This window comes from Haplochromis burtoni, unplaced genomic scaffold, assembly GCF_018398535.1.
Source record: "Haplochromis burtoni strain Fernald_Lab_line unplaced genomic scaffold, NCSU_Asbu1 Contig_26, whole genome shotgun sequence".
NCBI classification, from domain to species: Eukaryota; Metazoa; Chordata; class Actinopteri; order Cichliformes; family Cichlidae; genus Haplochromis; species Haplochromis burtoni.
In genome coordinates, this window is record NW_024582387.1 from 1,157,704 (window position 1) to 1,173,607 (window position 15,904).

General features: G+C 42.2%; 1 protein-coding gene across 3 annotated transcripts in view; it reads left to right on the top strand.

Annotated features, from left to right (window-relative positions):
• The window catches only part of chd5 (chromodomain helicase DNA binding protein 5), a 39,604-nt gene that overhangs the window by 7,762 nt on the left and 15,938 nt on the right, over nucleotides 1-15,904 (top strand). For all 3 annotated transcript variants that reach the window (XM_005917846.3, XM_014332252.2, XM_005917847.3), the window contains exons 4-16: nucleotides 2,790-2,938; nucleotides 7,699-7,917; nucleotides 8,621-8,739; nucleotides 9,312-9,553; nucleotides 9,648-9,760; nucleotides 9,908-10,034; nucleotides 10,359-10,525; nucleotides 11,479-11,697; nucleotides 13,250-13,456; nucleotides 13,862-14,073; nucleotides 14,315-14,446; nucleotides 14,669-14,777; nucleotides 15,537-15,728. In XM_005917846.3, the coding sequence (XP_005917908.1) occupies nucleotides 2,790-2,938; nucleotides 7,699-7,917; nucleotides 8,621-8,739; nucleotides 9,312-9,553; nucleotides 9,648-9,760; nucleotides 9,908-10,034; nucleotides 10,359-10,525; nucleotides 11,479-11,697; nucleotides 13,250-13,456; nucleotides 13,862-14,073; nucleotides 14,315-14,446; nucleotides 14,669-14,777; nucleotides 15,537-15,728 (2,207 nt within the window). The remainder of the gene's footprint in view (nucleotides 1-2,789; nucleotides 2,939-7,698; nucleotides 7,918-8,620; nucleotides 8,740-9,311; nucleotides 9,554-9,647; nucleotides 9,761-9,907; nucleotides 10,035-10,358; nucleotides 10,526-11,478; nucleotides 11,698-13,249; nucleotides 13,457-13,861; nucleotides 14,074-14,314; nucleotides 14,447-14,668; nucleotides 14,778-15,536; nucleotides 15,729-15,904) is intronic.

A 15,904-nucleotide genomic window follows, 5' to 3' on the forward strand; every position in this document is an offset into this window, starting at 1 on the left:
CCTACGGATGCTTTTGTCTGAAGGCATTTAAAGCCTGAGCCATAAGTACCTAATCGATGAAGATAGGAAACCCTTTGGCCTCGTCTTCCCTGCATTGTGGGAAGCAATGCTGGGCAGCATTAAGTGGGTATTTCCACACAGGGGCCAACAGAGAAATGACTAATGTGCTTTCCAGTAAACTCTATCTTCCTCACTTGGGACTCGTTCATGAATCTCCCTTCTAATGGGTCAGTCTGGTGGCCAAGCCCTTGCAGGAAGGTCAGAACTGTGTCTGTGCCACATTTTACAGAAGGCTTGTTTGCCAACTGGAGCTTTGGTCGTCTTCCTAACACAATCTGTTGCCAGACCTCGGTGTGTCACATGACTGAGCAACCTCCCCTACTTCCAACACCTGGCACTGCCTGGTCCAGTCACCAAGCAGAAAGAATATCTCTCCCCTGATGGCTTTCCCCACGGGGACTTCACAGGCCATTTACTTTAGTCAGGGTTCAGATTTTAAGGCAATTCAGGTGATAAACACAGAGCTGTTTCAGGGAGCTGCATTGCTGTGACACATTCCTGTGTAACAAAAAATGATTACTGAGAACCCATGTGTTCAATATTTTATTTGACTCTCTGAGGATCTGTTATCAGCACGTGGTTCTGTTAAAGAAACGCCAGCAAGCTAACATGGCCCCAGTTACAGCGCTTACAGGCTGATGTTTGGCAGATTTTATATTTAGAACATATATATATAGTTTAGTGCCATCATTAATTACAGTAATGAGCGCACAAAGCACAATGGTACAGCAGTAAAATAATGTATGACTGCCATTTTTTCTGCAAATTAAAAAAATCGACTAGATTATAGTGCAGAAGAACAGATCATTATTAATGCGCCGCGGATGTGTGTATGAAATCTCACAATGAACCAGTTGAAATAGTTCATTTAAAACTGCATATACTGAACTCATGGTGAAAATATCATCAAAGTAGGGCTCATCCGCTGGGGACCTTGAACTTCTGTATCAAATTTCATGTCAGTCCATTCTCTAGTTATTGAGAAATTTTAGTCTGAACCATAGAGGTTAAACAACCAAGAGGCTGACATTGTCAGACCTTGAGCTTCAGCACCAGCATGGCTAAAAAGAACTCAGCTCAGTCTGCTCAAAGTGAATTAGGTGCTTATCACCGAACCATTTAAACCCCACATCAGTAACACCGCATCACCACTGTCAAGTTGGATTGATTTATTTTACAATAAGCAGAGCCAAGGGCACAGAGATATGAACTGTACGCTTTGTGTAATCCAAAGCCATCTCGATCTGCACCTGAGCCATGTCATCATCTGTGCATCTGAGAGAGATGTAAGGCTCTGCCGTGCTGTCGTCATAAGTTGCCTGGCAGGTGGCTAACCATGCATCTGAGACACAAAAGAGTTGCCCGTTTGAGCTACTGAATACATAAACTCAAGGCTTTATTTAGAAAAAAAGAAAGTGGAGAAAAACACCAAGGTCTGTGGGACAAGAAGAAAGAAGGAATGAGTAGCAAGGCAGTAAATGTCTGTCAGCACATTTCCTATAATAATATTGGCCAAGAAAAGCACAAGTTACCCCCCAGTTAGGGTTGAGGAAGGGATGACACAGTTCATCTGGAAGCCAGGACAGCACAATGAGTTTGACATTGCCTCTGATTAAGGCTTTGAAATCAGTGTACTGTATGTGTATGCGTGGAATACCTCCTGCTAGCTTTGCTAAATAGAGGATAAGTGGCTGGTGAGGTTTGTGTGTCTACTACACAGGAATCCCTCCTCCCCAATCTCTCACTCCAGCTACCCAGGGGAGTGGTAGACTGCAGGGCTAGTGTTGGCTGATTGACTCTGATACATGTGCTGCATATTTCATGCCCTCCAGTCTGTCTGCGTGAGACACAGAGAGACGGGAGACATGCAGATAGATAGACTGGAAGAGACAGCGAGACAGTTGGGAAAATGAGATTAAATAAACCTTTTTGGGGCACTAGAGTTGCGTCATGTGTGTACAATATTTTCTCTGTGTGACTTTTTACAGAGATGTATTGTTTGGGACTGTCTCTCTCCCTTACTTACTCCTCTGTGACCCACTGTGGCATCAGCAAAGTCTGCTGTGCTCAGCAGTCAGCACGTTTACACAGCAGCTTTGAGGCGGTACAGCTGACAACCAGCAGCAGGTCCCTTTAGTCCCAGCAAGCATTAAAGGCAGAAGATATGCTCAGTATACCTCAGTGGTCCTCCAGGGAGTTCCCATTTAGCGGCAGGGCACGCACTCCATTTATTTGTGTTTTGATGGGTAAAGTTGATGCACACTCAATGATGTGTGATTATGAGGTTGATTTTGCCAAGTGCTCCTGTTGGTCTGACATTGATTCATCATTGTTATTTTCACAGGAGGCTAACTGACTTTTCATCGTGGTGAGCTTTCACAGTAGACTGAGCCTGCAGCAAATGAATATTTGCAACATCTATTGTTCATTTTTAATCTTTTTGATTAACCATTTTGTCTGAAATGTCAGAAATTTCGATTTCCCAGAACCCGGGGTTACGTCTTCATCTCTTGTTTTGCTGCCCAATTTCAAAACTCAAAGGTGTTTAATTCAGAGTAGATTCATATCCTCACTTTGATCAAACAAAATCAAAAAATTGAATAACCACTCACTGAGGCAGAAAAATGTACGAGTCAGGCTGAATTTGTCAGTTTAGTCTTATTACAAGCTGAATTATCAGTGTCGTTTAAGTGTACTAAGCAAATAATTCTCCTTTCCCCCGTGTTCAGATGAGGATGACGAAGGTGAGCGCAACACAGTTCCCCTCACACCTCTCGACCGCTTCTTTTCTGACGACGAGTCCCTCAAACAACAAAAGAAGAAGCCCAAAAAGATGAAGGAGGGAAAACTGCCGAAAGTTAAGAAGAGGAAAAAAGAGGTAAGGCATAATTCACATTCAGCACCATCTGTCCAGACCTCGGACACAACAGCTTGGCAGGCATTTTGGCTCTAGCCATATCCCGCATTCTCTATTTCTCAAACCATCGCTCTTTTGATGTCTCTGCAATTGGATCAAAGGTGTGTTTTGGCTGCTGGACTGCCTCTGTAATCTAAATGAGAGGCAGTGGACTGTCTCAGGCTTAGGGGAGGTTGGCAGCAGTGTCACTGTTACTGCCAGTGTAAGCTGTGGGCTCCAAGCGACAGTTTAGAGTGTAGATTTGTGCCTGTGGTGCTGGTGCTGATGGCAGGGACTGTAGGTCAGAGGCAATGTGTTCATGCCAATCCAGTAGCGGGAGTGAGAGTTATGACAGAGCGGTTTTGACAGTCCTTCGCCTCTAGCCTCTAATTTCCAATATTTAGATAGCAGGATTGAGACTTGATTGGCTCAGAGCATTAACACCAGCGTGATGTTGATAATATTACAGCTTATGAGGTGAACGCCTGCTGCTTTTGCTGAATAGGTCACATGTGGCTAAAGGAGACAGTTAGAGAATAAGGAAAAATTGCAGCATTAAGAGGTTGCACAGTAGTGTCGTGGTTAGCGCTTGCTTCTTCACAGCAAGGAGGTTACAACCCCTCTGCTCAGGGTTTGTCTGTGTGGAGGTTGGACACTTTCTTTGTGTCTCCACGTGTTTCGTTCAGGTGTGCCGGGTTCCTTATATCAAAGTGATTTAGGTCAATAGATGATTCTAAATGGGTCATGGGCATGCAAGAGTGTGTGATTATCTGTTTTGCTGCATTAGCACTGTGATTGACTGGTTACCTGTGCAGAGTGTACCCTCATTAGTCAGTTTTTTAGAAAATGGATGGATGCTACCGTCAGTACTGTACTTTATATTATTTTAGTTCCATTTTCTGAGGAGACATTGTTTATAAATGATCAATTATTTAATTTTCAATTTATTATTAAAGAGATGGTTCACCACAAACTCAAATTTGCATATTTTTCATCAGGCCTCTAGTGCTATTTATTCATTTGTATGACCTGCCCAATTTTGTAGATATTGGCTCTAGACATGTTTCCTTTCTCTTGAATATAATGGTGAAAAATACATTTTATTTTGTAGTATTCAGAGCACCAAAAATATAGTACAAAAACTGAGATGCAGTGCGTCATTCCAGAGTTGCTAAAATACATCTTTTTACCCAGTTTTACGCCATTTTATGTAGAAACTTTTCTTTGTACAAATTTGCATCCATCAAAAGAAGCGTAAATAAGCTTTCTAAGGGTATAGCAGGGGTAAAACAAGCAGAGTGTATTGAAACCAGCAGTTTTAGGTTAGAGATCCAGTTTTATTCATACAGTGACCTTGTGGTTAAAAGTGCTGAAATTCGGATGATGATTATCTTTGGGCTAATAAGTCTACGAATGACCCCGTTTGCACTACCAAACAATGCATTTGATCCAGCATTACTTCATGATCTGCAGCTTGAAGGGCCATCCTACAAATAAAGTCAGCCCTTTAACTTCTGGAAAAGTTTTGTTTCTTCAAAAGCCCAGAGGCTAAAAGAAATATTTATTATTCAGTAATTACAGGAATTTGCTGTATTCCCAGTGATCTCCCCGCTCATGTTGGCGAGCTGTAACCGTGTCAGTGACATAGCCAGGATGTTCCCCTCCGCTGACTGGAGATGCCAGCAGTACCGTGAGGAGTTTGGCTGACCATGCTGCCACTCGGCCCTTTGGCTGCTCGTGGTAAACACTAAGCTCTGGGTCTCACTGAGCTAATGAAGCGGGGGGCTCCCCGTGACACTCTCCTTTCCCTAACTCACAGACACTGCTCTGTATTCTCCTTTTCTTCCCTCTCCTCTTGTCTCCCACATGCATCACCTCACTTTGCTTTGATTACGATGCTGCTGCTTTCTTTCGGTCTTGCTTTCTTGCTCGCCACCTTGCTGTATTTGTGTCTTTTTTTGCCTCCCATTGAGAAACCATTGCTCCTGTAATTCACTTCCAGTTACTCCCCAAAGGCTGGTGTCAGACAGGGGCCAAAAGTCAATTGGGGTCAGAGACTGTCAGTAGCACATCCCAGTCTGAGTTCACAGCTACTGGCAGGAGGAATGATAGCCACAGAGAGGTGCGCTGTGTTTACTCGTCTTCTCCAGTCTGCAGTGAAACAAAGAGCTGTGTAGATATGACAGGATATTTAATGGGCTTTTTAATAAAATATCTGTTAAATCAGTGAATTCTGGGTTTATGGAAAACAATTCATTTTAGCAGCAGAGGAAACTGCTGCATTTTGGCCACAATAAAAAAAAAACCATGTAGCTAGTTCTTGTAGCATTCACATTTTGCTGAAATACAGTCGGTTTGAGATGAGCTTCTGTCTTGTTTTTATAACTTCAGTATCCTCTCTGGGATTGTGAGTCAACAAAGAGCTGTTTCTGATTTCTGGAGAAAAGGAGAGGCCATTGTTTAGAAACCATAAAATAAATTCTTAGAGCAGTTTTCTTTTTTTTTTCCTGTTGCACTACATTTTATTGAACATCCACTTCTTCGCTCATTTGATATTTTCTGTGGCATCCGCTCCAATCTCCCTAAGGCAGAGCCATTATGGGAAAGCATCTAATTTGATTAGGTTATCAGCACTTATCTGATTTTCTTTCCTCTGAAAGAACAGACACCATCTTTGCTGCTGTGCTGTTGTGTCCTTTGCTTTTATGATATGTGTTTAACATTGAACTCAGGGCCACCAAGAGACTGTTGCACAGTTTCACCTTGTCTTTGCAGTTGCTCTCAATGGTGGTTCTGCTTCTTTGCTTTTTGCTCCTCCATCTCCACCCCATCCCCCATCCACAATCTTCAATTTACTCTCTCTCTCTCCTTCTTTCTTTCTCTCTCTCTCTCTCTCTCTCTCTCTCTCCCTCCTTCTTCTTCTTATGCATAAATGAGATTTGTCTAGACGGGTGCTGGAGCACTGGCTCTGCAACCACAGGCCTCTGCATAACAAGCTCGTTATGCAAACGTGTCTGATTGGATGGCGCTGTTCCATTGGCTGCTGCTGTGATAGAGTGTGTGTGGGGGGTGGGGGGAGTGAGTGGCAGGATAGAAAGAAAGAGTGAGAGAGGAAAGAGAAAGGGGGAGAAGTTAAGAGATAGAGTGAGAGAGAAAATAATGGGGTGGAGGGGTGAGAGAGGAGAGCTATGAGATGTAAAGGAGAGAAAGTAAGAGGAGGAGAGAAAGAGAGAGAACGAGAGAGAGTTAGAGAGAGCCAGACACTGCTCAAATTTGGTCACCATGGCAACACAGCCAGGCTGCTGGTAGGGTTGGCGGGCGCTGCGGCAACGTGAGCCTTTCCACTGCGCTACAGAGCGAAACGCCTGCAAGTCTCTCCATGGAGCCACACAGGCCTGCTGAGCAACAGGCAGCGAGCAGAGCACAAAGCTGCTGTGCTCTAATTTTGCTCCACTGCATGTGCACACACAAGTTCACTCTCACATACAGTCATGTTTTACATATGCATAAACACACGCGAAGAGGAACTCTCACAAAAATAGCGTTGTTTTTTTTTAAAAAAAGGAAAGCACTCACAAAGAATGAGCGCACCCACACACACACGCTCAAAAAAAACCCCAACATGTCCACAAACACACAAAAATGCTCTCTCACAGGAACGTGCCCAGTCAGAGACAGGGGCACAAATGGAAACTTCCACAGGCCTACCACATTCAAACACAAATAATTAGGTGGCATGTGCATGATGAGAGAAACAGCACACTTTCCCCCTCTCGCTTACTCATGCGCACATACTATCGTGAGCAACCACTAGCAAATTTGTTCATATGCAGCACTCTTGGTCACACAAACAACACCTGTTAACTGTTAAATCCATACAGCCTTCCAGATGTCTCATATTAAACCAGTAGGATGCAACTCAGGCTACAGATTAACTCTGAGCTCTGATTGGCTTGGGTACCTGAAGTGCTCTTTTTCTGGGTTTTCATTTCGTGTAAAAGCACATTTAAAAGGTGACCATGCAGCCGCCTTGACTCTCCATCAAGTCACTGCTTACTTGTACTAATTTAAATATTTCATCACAGGCAGAAGAGTTATCATATTAGCAAGGCAGCGACACTTTCGAGTGATGTAATTTAATTTATGCAAATGCCATCAAGTAGTAGCTTTTATCTAAACTGCTTTAAAGTGCATTCACAGAATATGTTTTTAGAGTGGGTGGCCTCTGTGGGAGCTCTAATCCCTCACCCTGGCAAAATTAATGTCATGCTTATTTGCTTTATCAAGTTTAGTATTTTAATTATCCCCACCTTTTTAGCGCTAGATATAAAATTGGGTCTCAGAAGATTGCGCCTAGATTTCTTTTGTCCTGCTGTTTGTAAAATCCAAACCTGGAATCTAGTTGTGTCTCAGGAATCTGGCTTTGATGGCAGCTTTAGTCAGTCACGCTCGCGCCCTTAGGTACAGAGCTGAAGCGAGATTCAAAGCCAGATTCTACGTGTTTACATTTATAAAAATAGCTGCTTGGCAGAAGCTCTACACTACATCAAAGAAATAGCTTAGACAACATTTTCATTTAGTAAAAATATAAATCCAAATATACTAAAATATACTTTCAGCCTGTAAAGATGCCAGATTGAGACTGAGAAAGAGTGACATATTAACCTTTGCACAATTAAACAACATGCTGATTGTTGGTGTATATGTAATGGGGTTTTTTTTACCTTCTCAAAATCCTCCAGGGAACAATTCAGGCACGACTTGACAGTGACCTGGAAGAGATTTCAGAGGTGGAGGAGGAACGGGAACGTCCGGAAATTGGCTCCGAAAGTGAGAGCAGCATGTATGGTCCCACCAAGAAGAAGAAGAAGAAACCCAAGGAGAAGAAAGAGAAAAAGCCCAGAAAGAAGAAGAGAGATGAAGAGGATGACGATGATGACGAAGATGATGGTAACATGAAAGTAAGTGTATGTTCATGATGCTGACATGACTGTGTTTCAAATGAACATTAAAGTCTGTAGGGGGCTCTAGGTAATGTGTGCAGAAATTGTCCAAAGTTGTTATCACACAGCACAAGACCAGCCCTGTTCTCCATGCTTTAACTCCACTTGGTTAAGGTCAGTGAGCTGCCCGGGTGAAATATGCGGGGAGCTGGACTGTGAATTTGCTGGACAATTACCGGCTGTTCTCACATGTGCAAATGGAGGAAACCGGCAGGTTAAAGAGCGTTTAGAGTCTGATCCCTTTGTAATGCACATTTGCATTTCTCTCACCTTTGTCAGCTAATCTCTAGAGAAGTTCAGGGGAGTACTGCATGTGTAAAAATCACATTTATCAAAATAAGTGACCGTTTCTTTATACAATAATCTGACGATAATGAAAAAACGTAATGATGCCAAGACTAAGTTTAATATTAAGTCTCAATTGACTAATGGTAGATGAAGTCGGGGAAGGTGTTTAACTTTTTAGCATAGTTATCATAATTATAGGCTTGCTTTGAAAAAAAAAATAGTGTCTGATACCGAAAGACCGTGAAAACATGGCGTGCAATGCTTTGTTTGTGGATGTGGAAGGGTAAAAGATTAAAATAACTTTAATGTTCACATCTCATGTATTAAACATCATTAACATATGTGCGTTGATCTGTTATCTGTACACCCCCAGGAGCCCAAATCATCGAGCCAGCTGATGCACGAATGGGGTCTTGAAGATGTTCAGTATGGCTTCACTGAGGATGACTATAAAACCATAACCAACTACAAGGCTTTCAGCCAGTTCCTCAGGCAAGCATCTAATTTTGTCTGGATGATCTTTCATTGTGTTAAAGTGCTTTGTTTTGCCTCAGTTTCTCTGGACTGTCAAAGTCATTCTCTGAGAGTCTTCCAGCAAAACTCCACTGTGAGACTAGACTGTGTTGTGACGAGCAAACACTGCTCTTTTTGTTTGAGCTAGAAAGCTCGGCTGTTGGTATAAAGAGTCTGTCTCACCTGGGGCTGTCTGGCTCGGCTAAGCTTCTGCTCTGACAAAGTGGAGCATGAGCTCCTGCAGTGCCCCCTGTGTGTAGTCAGCTGCTTACTGGATGCCTGTGACAGCCAGGAGGCTCTGGGACTCGGTGCTCTGACCCACTATCTTTCACAGGCCAGCGTGCCAAACCTCAAGCTGTTGCCTGACAAATCGCAAACATGACATGCACACAGCAAAGCAGGGAGAATAAAACTTAAGGGGCAGTGGAGTGTCAGCAAATCAAGACCCAGTTCCCTCCAGTGCTGTGGGAAGCAGAGCTTCTATTAACAGGAATGAAGTGTGACATAATAAAGCTGCCATTGTTGTTTCATCTCCCCCTGGTTTTATTCAGGCCTCTCATTGCCAAGAAGAACCCGAAGATTCCCATGTCAAAGATGATGACAGTGTTAGGGGCCAAGTGGCGGGAGTTCAGTGCCAACAACCCGTTCAAAGGTGCATCTGCCACCGCTGTGGCCGCCGCTGTGGCTGCTGCAGTGGAAACGGTTACTGTGGCACAGCCAACGTCTGTCAGCAGCAGCCAGCTGAGCTCTCAGCTGGGGCCGATCAAAAAAGCCAAAACCAAAGAGGGAAAGGGTAAGACCTAATAAAAAGCGAGATCATTTTTAAGAAACGATAGCAAGAATGCCATCTGATTAACAGATCTCACGACTGACTCTGTGTGTGTCAGGACCAGGAGTTAGAAAGAGAAGTAAGACTGTGAAAGAAGTGAAGAAGAAGCCCAAGCCGAAGAAGACCAAATCAAAGTCGGGCCAAAGTGGGAAGAAGAAGAAAGCATCCTCGGTATGTCTCGCAGAACCCTTTTCCCTCAGCTTTCCCTTGAACGACATCAAAGCCACCGGCCTGTTTGCAGCACTTATTGTGAAAGTTGGTTTATCTTAATTCTTTCTGTAGCTCTGCGCTCCTTAGTTTCTGTGTTTGCTTTTCTAGAGTGAGGAGGACTTCCTAGAGGAGTCAGACTTTGATGACATCAGCATCCACAGTGCCTCTGTGCTTTCTGATACCTCGGGGGCCGCCACCAAGAAAAAGGCCCGACGTGGGCGGAAAAAAAGGAAAAGTATGTTTACTGTCTACTCTTGCCATGCTCTGTGGTGTGTTTTTCCCTCTAAAATCCCATTGAAATCCCTCAGAACCAGACTGTTTGATTTTGGGTAATGAGTAAATGAAAATGTATTTTTTTAAGCTTTATTTATTCTGGGAATGCTTTCTAAAGGCAGATGGTCTTCCACAGCAGCTAGTGTGCTTATACTCATTAAGATTATTTTTTTTATATAGAGGATTCTAATGTGTAATTATCTTGCATTTATCTATGCATCCATATCTATGTGACTTTCTATATGAGGGAACTGCCCAGGTTTAATTGTTCTGTAACCTTCTCCAGAGGAGGACGGTGATGGCTATGAGACAGACCACCAAGACTACTGTGAGGTTTGCCAGCAGGGTGGAGAGATCATCCTGTGCGACACCTGTCCCAGAGCTTACCACCTGGTCTGTCTGGACCCTGAGCTGGAGAAGGCCCCAGAGGGAAAATGGAGCTGTCCACACTGTGTAAGTACATTAGTTTGAGCAGACTGACACATTTTGTAAGGTGGTGACTGCCCAAGTTGGATTCATGAGAGTTATTTTTGGTGATATCTTTGATGCAACTAGTCCAGGGCTATACAATGTAACAGCCTGAACTGTTGGCACCATCTTTAACCATCAGCTCAAGTTTGATGTGAATACGGAGTCAATAAAACGGGGTTAACAGAGAATACGTTTGTTAACGAGGCTGAACTCTTTTCATGTTAATAAAAAACTGTATGCAATTTTCAGTATTCATTTTTAGGAAGTCTTTTAACTTTTTCTTGCTGGTCAGGTTTTTCATCTATTAAGGATTGAAACTCCCTCAGAAGTATTGTTAACACCTGCTCCGAAATCACAGGCAGAGAGATTTGTGCTCACTGTGAGGAAATCAGGTGATAAATAAGGCAAAAAAACATTATTATCCATCCTGAATATGTTTTGCCATCTGAGTTCAGGAAGTTGCTCTCAGGTCACCGTTACTTTGTACCCAGTGTAGAACAAACAGATTAAAATCCTTCATTACCTCAGATATTAGACAATTAGTGCTGACAGGAGTCATTCAGGTTATTTTTATTATTTTGTTTTTAATGGCTTTTTATTCTTACGATGTTAGTTGACTTCTGCCTTGACGTGCAGCAGTGTTTGTGATTAGCATTTAAAGACTGTAGGCTGTGTGACTATTAAGAGGAATGTTTGACTTTGTGAGCAGGTTTTGTGTATAAGCTGCAAACAAACTGTTCCCGACTGTGCACAAAAACAGCCAAGAAATCACGCAATTAAGAACAACTGGACTGTCGGTGTTTACGATGTTTGTTATCTTAACTTTACTTTCTGCGAATATCTCTATGTCTGAAAAATTGACATAGTCAGAGTTAAACTGAATATGTATGCTTAGTTTTACTCCCTAACATGCCCACATCAACTGTGTCCTCTAGGAGAAGGAGGGAATCCAGTGGGAGGCCAAAGATGAAGATGAAGATGAGGAGGAGGCTCCAGGTGAGGAAGAGGATGACCACATGGAGTTTTGCAGAGTTTGTAAAGATGGAGGAGAGCTGCTGTGTTGCGATACCTGCCCATCATCCTACCATATCCACTGCCTCAACCCGCCGCTTCCCGAGATACCAAATGGGGAGTGGTTATGTCCGCGCTGTATGGTAAGTTCATCTTAGTCGCCGTAGTATTTGATATTATTTTGTTTAAAATGGCTAATAATTAGGCATAGGTTCATGAAAATGTTGTAGTCAGAACAACTGGACATTTTACATACACTCATGATGGACATGAATGCTATTAATGGGACTTTGGGATTTCTGAACTGTTTTTCAGCATAAATGGTTGTACAGCATACACTCTTAATGATTTTAAACAAGAACTAAGTGCACAAGTTTGATTTATTTTAGATTTACTATAATCCACACAGTGCCAAAGTGTTCTTGTAGTTTCTAATATATCCATATACTCTCAATGATATGTGGATAAACTTTTCTTAGCAAGTTGCATCTTGAGAGGACACTTTTGGTAGTCATAAACAAGCCTATGGCATAATTCTGGCTGGATATTTGACAACTCTTCTTGGCAGAATTGGTAAAGTTAATTGGTTGGTTTCCTTAAAAGTACCCTGTTTTTAAGCCTACTTCACAAATTTTCAATAGTGTCGAGGTCTGTGTTTTAGGAAGCCCTTTCCAGAAGTTCAATCTTAACCGACTGTATCCATTTCAAAGAACTGTTGTCATACTTTTGAACCTGTGTGCATTAGAGAAAATTGAAAATAAATACAAACTTGTGCACCAAAATCTTATTGTTTTAAAGTCAATAAAGATGTATGCTATCAATTCATTCATCATTCATCCTGGAAAAAGAGCAGTTAAAAAAAAATCATTAAAAGCCCAAAATTTGCATGACATTCATCTCCATGATGAGTGTAAGTAAACCTCAATTGTATATGTGCACAACGATATTTAGTTTAACATTTGCCTTGGTGGCGGCACGGTGGTTAGCACTGTTGCCGCACAGCAAGACGGTTCCGAGTTCAATTCCACCATCTTTCTGTGTGGAGTTTGCATGTTCTCCACGTGTTTGTGTGGGTTCCCTCCGGGTACTCCGGCTTCCTCCCACCGTCCAAAGACATGCAGTTTGTGGGGATAGGTTAATTGGATAATCCGAATTGCCACTAGGTGTGAATGTGAGTGCGAATGGTTGTCTGTCCCCGTGTGTTAGCCCTGCGACAGACTGGTGACCTGTCCAGGGTGTACCCCGCCTCTCGCCCTATGACAGCTGGGATAGGCTCCAGCGCCCCCGAAAGGGAATGGATGGATTTTCTTTGATGATTCTGTTCAAATTATTTTGCTTTTCAGTCTTGTCTTTTCTCTTTGTTGTTTACAAACGTGACATATTTACATCATGTTGATTTTAATTACCAGAGCGCTGTCACTGATACATAATTGAATGATGCATAAATATACATTGTTAGAGAGCCAGAGCAGATAAAGGGTGACCTCTTTCACTTTGATAAGTGTGCACACCTACAGCAGTTTCAGCCACATTAGCTTGTTGATGTTAATGTGAAATATGTCTCTTTTAGGAGGGTGATTGCTTGTCAAAGACTTTCATATTCATCTTCATATTTTTACAGAAACTCATTATTGTTACTCAGTCAGAAGCTAAGAAGAGCTGTGTGTGTGACAGAACCTTACTTTTTCCTTGCAGTGCCCTCCCCTTAAAGGAAAAGTACAAAAGATTATGCACTGGACGTGGGGAGAAGCTCCGCTGCCAGCCGAACCACCTACAGGACCTGATGGCAAGCCAACAGATCCGCTCACCAACCCCCCGCTCAAGGGCCGCCCAGAGAGGGAGTTCTTTGTTAAGTGGGCTGGCCTTTCGTACTGGCACTGCTCCTGGGTCAGCGAACTGCAGGTGAGATGCCAGAAGTCAGTCCAGTCTCAAATTAACATTTCTGCTCTTCTTGGCCAAAGTGTTCTCTTTGTTAAATATAGAACAAACCGAAGGAGCCAAGGGAGGATTTTACTGGATGATCTATTACTTTTTAATATAATATTAGAAAAACACAATGTTACATGAAATCTATTTTTCAGTTTTTCATGGAGAAGTTTTCCTTCAAATGCTCGACAAAGCACCTAATTTATTTTACACAAACTTTTTCTTTATTAATATCAGTCTTGGTTTTTTGTAACTAATTAAGTCAGTTTCATTGTTACAGATGGAAAATAATATATTGCATTTTTGTACCTACTTTGCTCAAGGAGGTGCTTGAAGGAAACTTACAAAACCAATAGTTTTGCTTTGTTGCTGGTTGTGCAGTTGGAGCTGTACCACACGGTCATGTACCGGAACTATCAGCGTAAGAACGACATGGACGAGCCCCCGCCATATGACTACGGCTCCGGAGAGGAGGAGCTCAACAGTGAGAAGAGAAAGAGCAAAGATCCCCAGTATGCTGCGATGGAGGAGCGCTTCTACCGTTATGGCATTAAACCAGAGTGGATGGTTATCCACCGGATAATCAATCATAGGTAGCTGCTCACACAGACTCTCAGATCAGAGTTTTCAGGATGTATTTAAAATACCATACATATTATAGACCAGATATTCTAATTATTGCTTTTAACATTTCACAATATATCTGTATAACAGTTAAATGATCAGAAAGAAACATCTTCCATATGGCGGTCTCATATCAAGTTGTTTTTCAGTGTCTGTTTAATGATCAGTGTGATAAATTTATAAAACCTGCAGCTGTTTTCTGCTTTGTAGTTTTGATAAAGATGGTGATGTGCACTACTTGATCAAGTGGAGAGACCTGCCCTACGACCAGTGCACCTGGGAGGTGGATGATTTCGACATCCCAGATTATGAAAGTCATAAAGCTTCTTACTGGGATCACAGGTTAGTTAACTGTGTTTTGTACCTTTTTCAAGTAGCTTTCTCACGGTGGGAAGATGACAGTGAGAACACAGAAATCCCCTGCACACAAAAGTAAACAAAAGCATATGCCTACATCTGCTGCTGTTTCCCTTCATCCTCGCCCTCTGTCTGTGACAACCGTTAGAGTCATTTGTTGTGACATGAAATTGTTGCTTCATTATAATTTTTTTTCCTTTTCCTCAGAGAGCAAATTTTAGGAGAGGATCAGCGCCCTCTTGTGGTGAGGAAAGGCAAGAAACTAAAAGATGACCATCCAAAAAGAGAAGTCCCTCCTGATGCCCCAATCATAGATGTAAGTTTGGATATTTGGGTCCACTTCTGCCAACTGAACTGTGTTTGCCTGCAGCAGGTTTTTGAAGGACATTCAAAGCTCTTCTTTGGATGTTGACTGTGTTCTGTTCAGTTCTTTGTCAAGAGGATCCCACACGGTTTCAGTAATGTTGAAATCCAGGCTCTGGGGAGGCCAATCCAAAACCGATAGTTTTCTATTGTGTATTTTTCTATTCAGGTATGCTTTTACTGCACTGAGAGTGTGTTTGTGGTGCTTTAAAATGGCATTGCATGTTGGATCAAAATCTTATGGAACTTTTCTGCATTCATAATTTCAGCAGTTTTGACAAGATCAAACCATGTTTTACATGGTGAAGCACCAGATGCATCTCTCACATCTTATCTCATGTTTTCCTGAATCTTTTCATATTTCATAAGGACATGACTTTTAGATACTATTCATCTGCTGTTGGTAGTTTTTTAGGCCTCCCGCTTCTTGTTTTGTCCAACTGTTCATTTTTTAAAGGCAAATTATGGGTTTTTGTGACAGATTGCTTGTAATGAAGCCCATAAAGATAAAATTTCAGATTTGTCCTTTGCTAAGTTTTCTTATGTTTATGCTAATGTTTTTTATGCTTAAATGATTCATAGGTTGATATTAAGTTGTTCAAAAACTACAAGATCTGGACTGGAAATGAGAGCCAAAGTAACAAAATAAAAAAGCATTGAAAGACCTTCCGAAAGACTCTTACAAGATTCTGCCTCCTATTTCTATTATCAGCCCACCATCAAGTTTGAGCACCAACCATGGTACATTAATGCCACTGGGGGAACGCTACATCCGTACCAGCTGGAAGGCCTGAACTGGTTGAGGTTCTCCTGGGCTCAGGGCACAGATACGATCCTGGCTGATGAAATGGGCCTGGGAAAGACGGTGCAGACGATAGTGTTTCTCTACTCGCTGTATAAGGAGGTAAGACTGAAAGACTATCCTCTTTTGTCTTTTCCATATTGCATTGCATAGATCACATTTTGGTTCTGTGGGTGTAATTCATAAAGCACCTGTTAGTAATATAAATGGGAATATAAACTTAGAGCTAATAATATTGTGCGTAAAAAGTAAAATGATGAACTGAGTTCTTCTTCGGG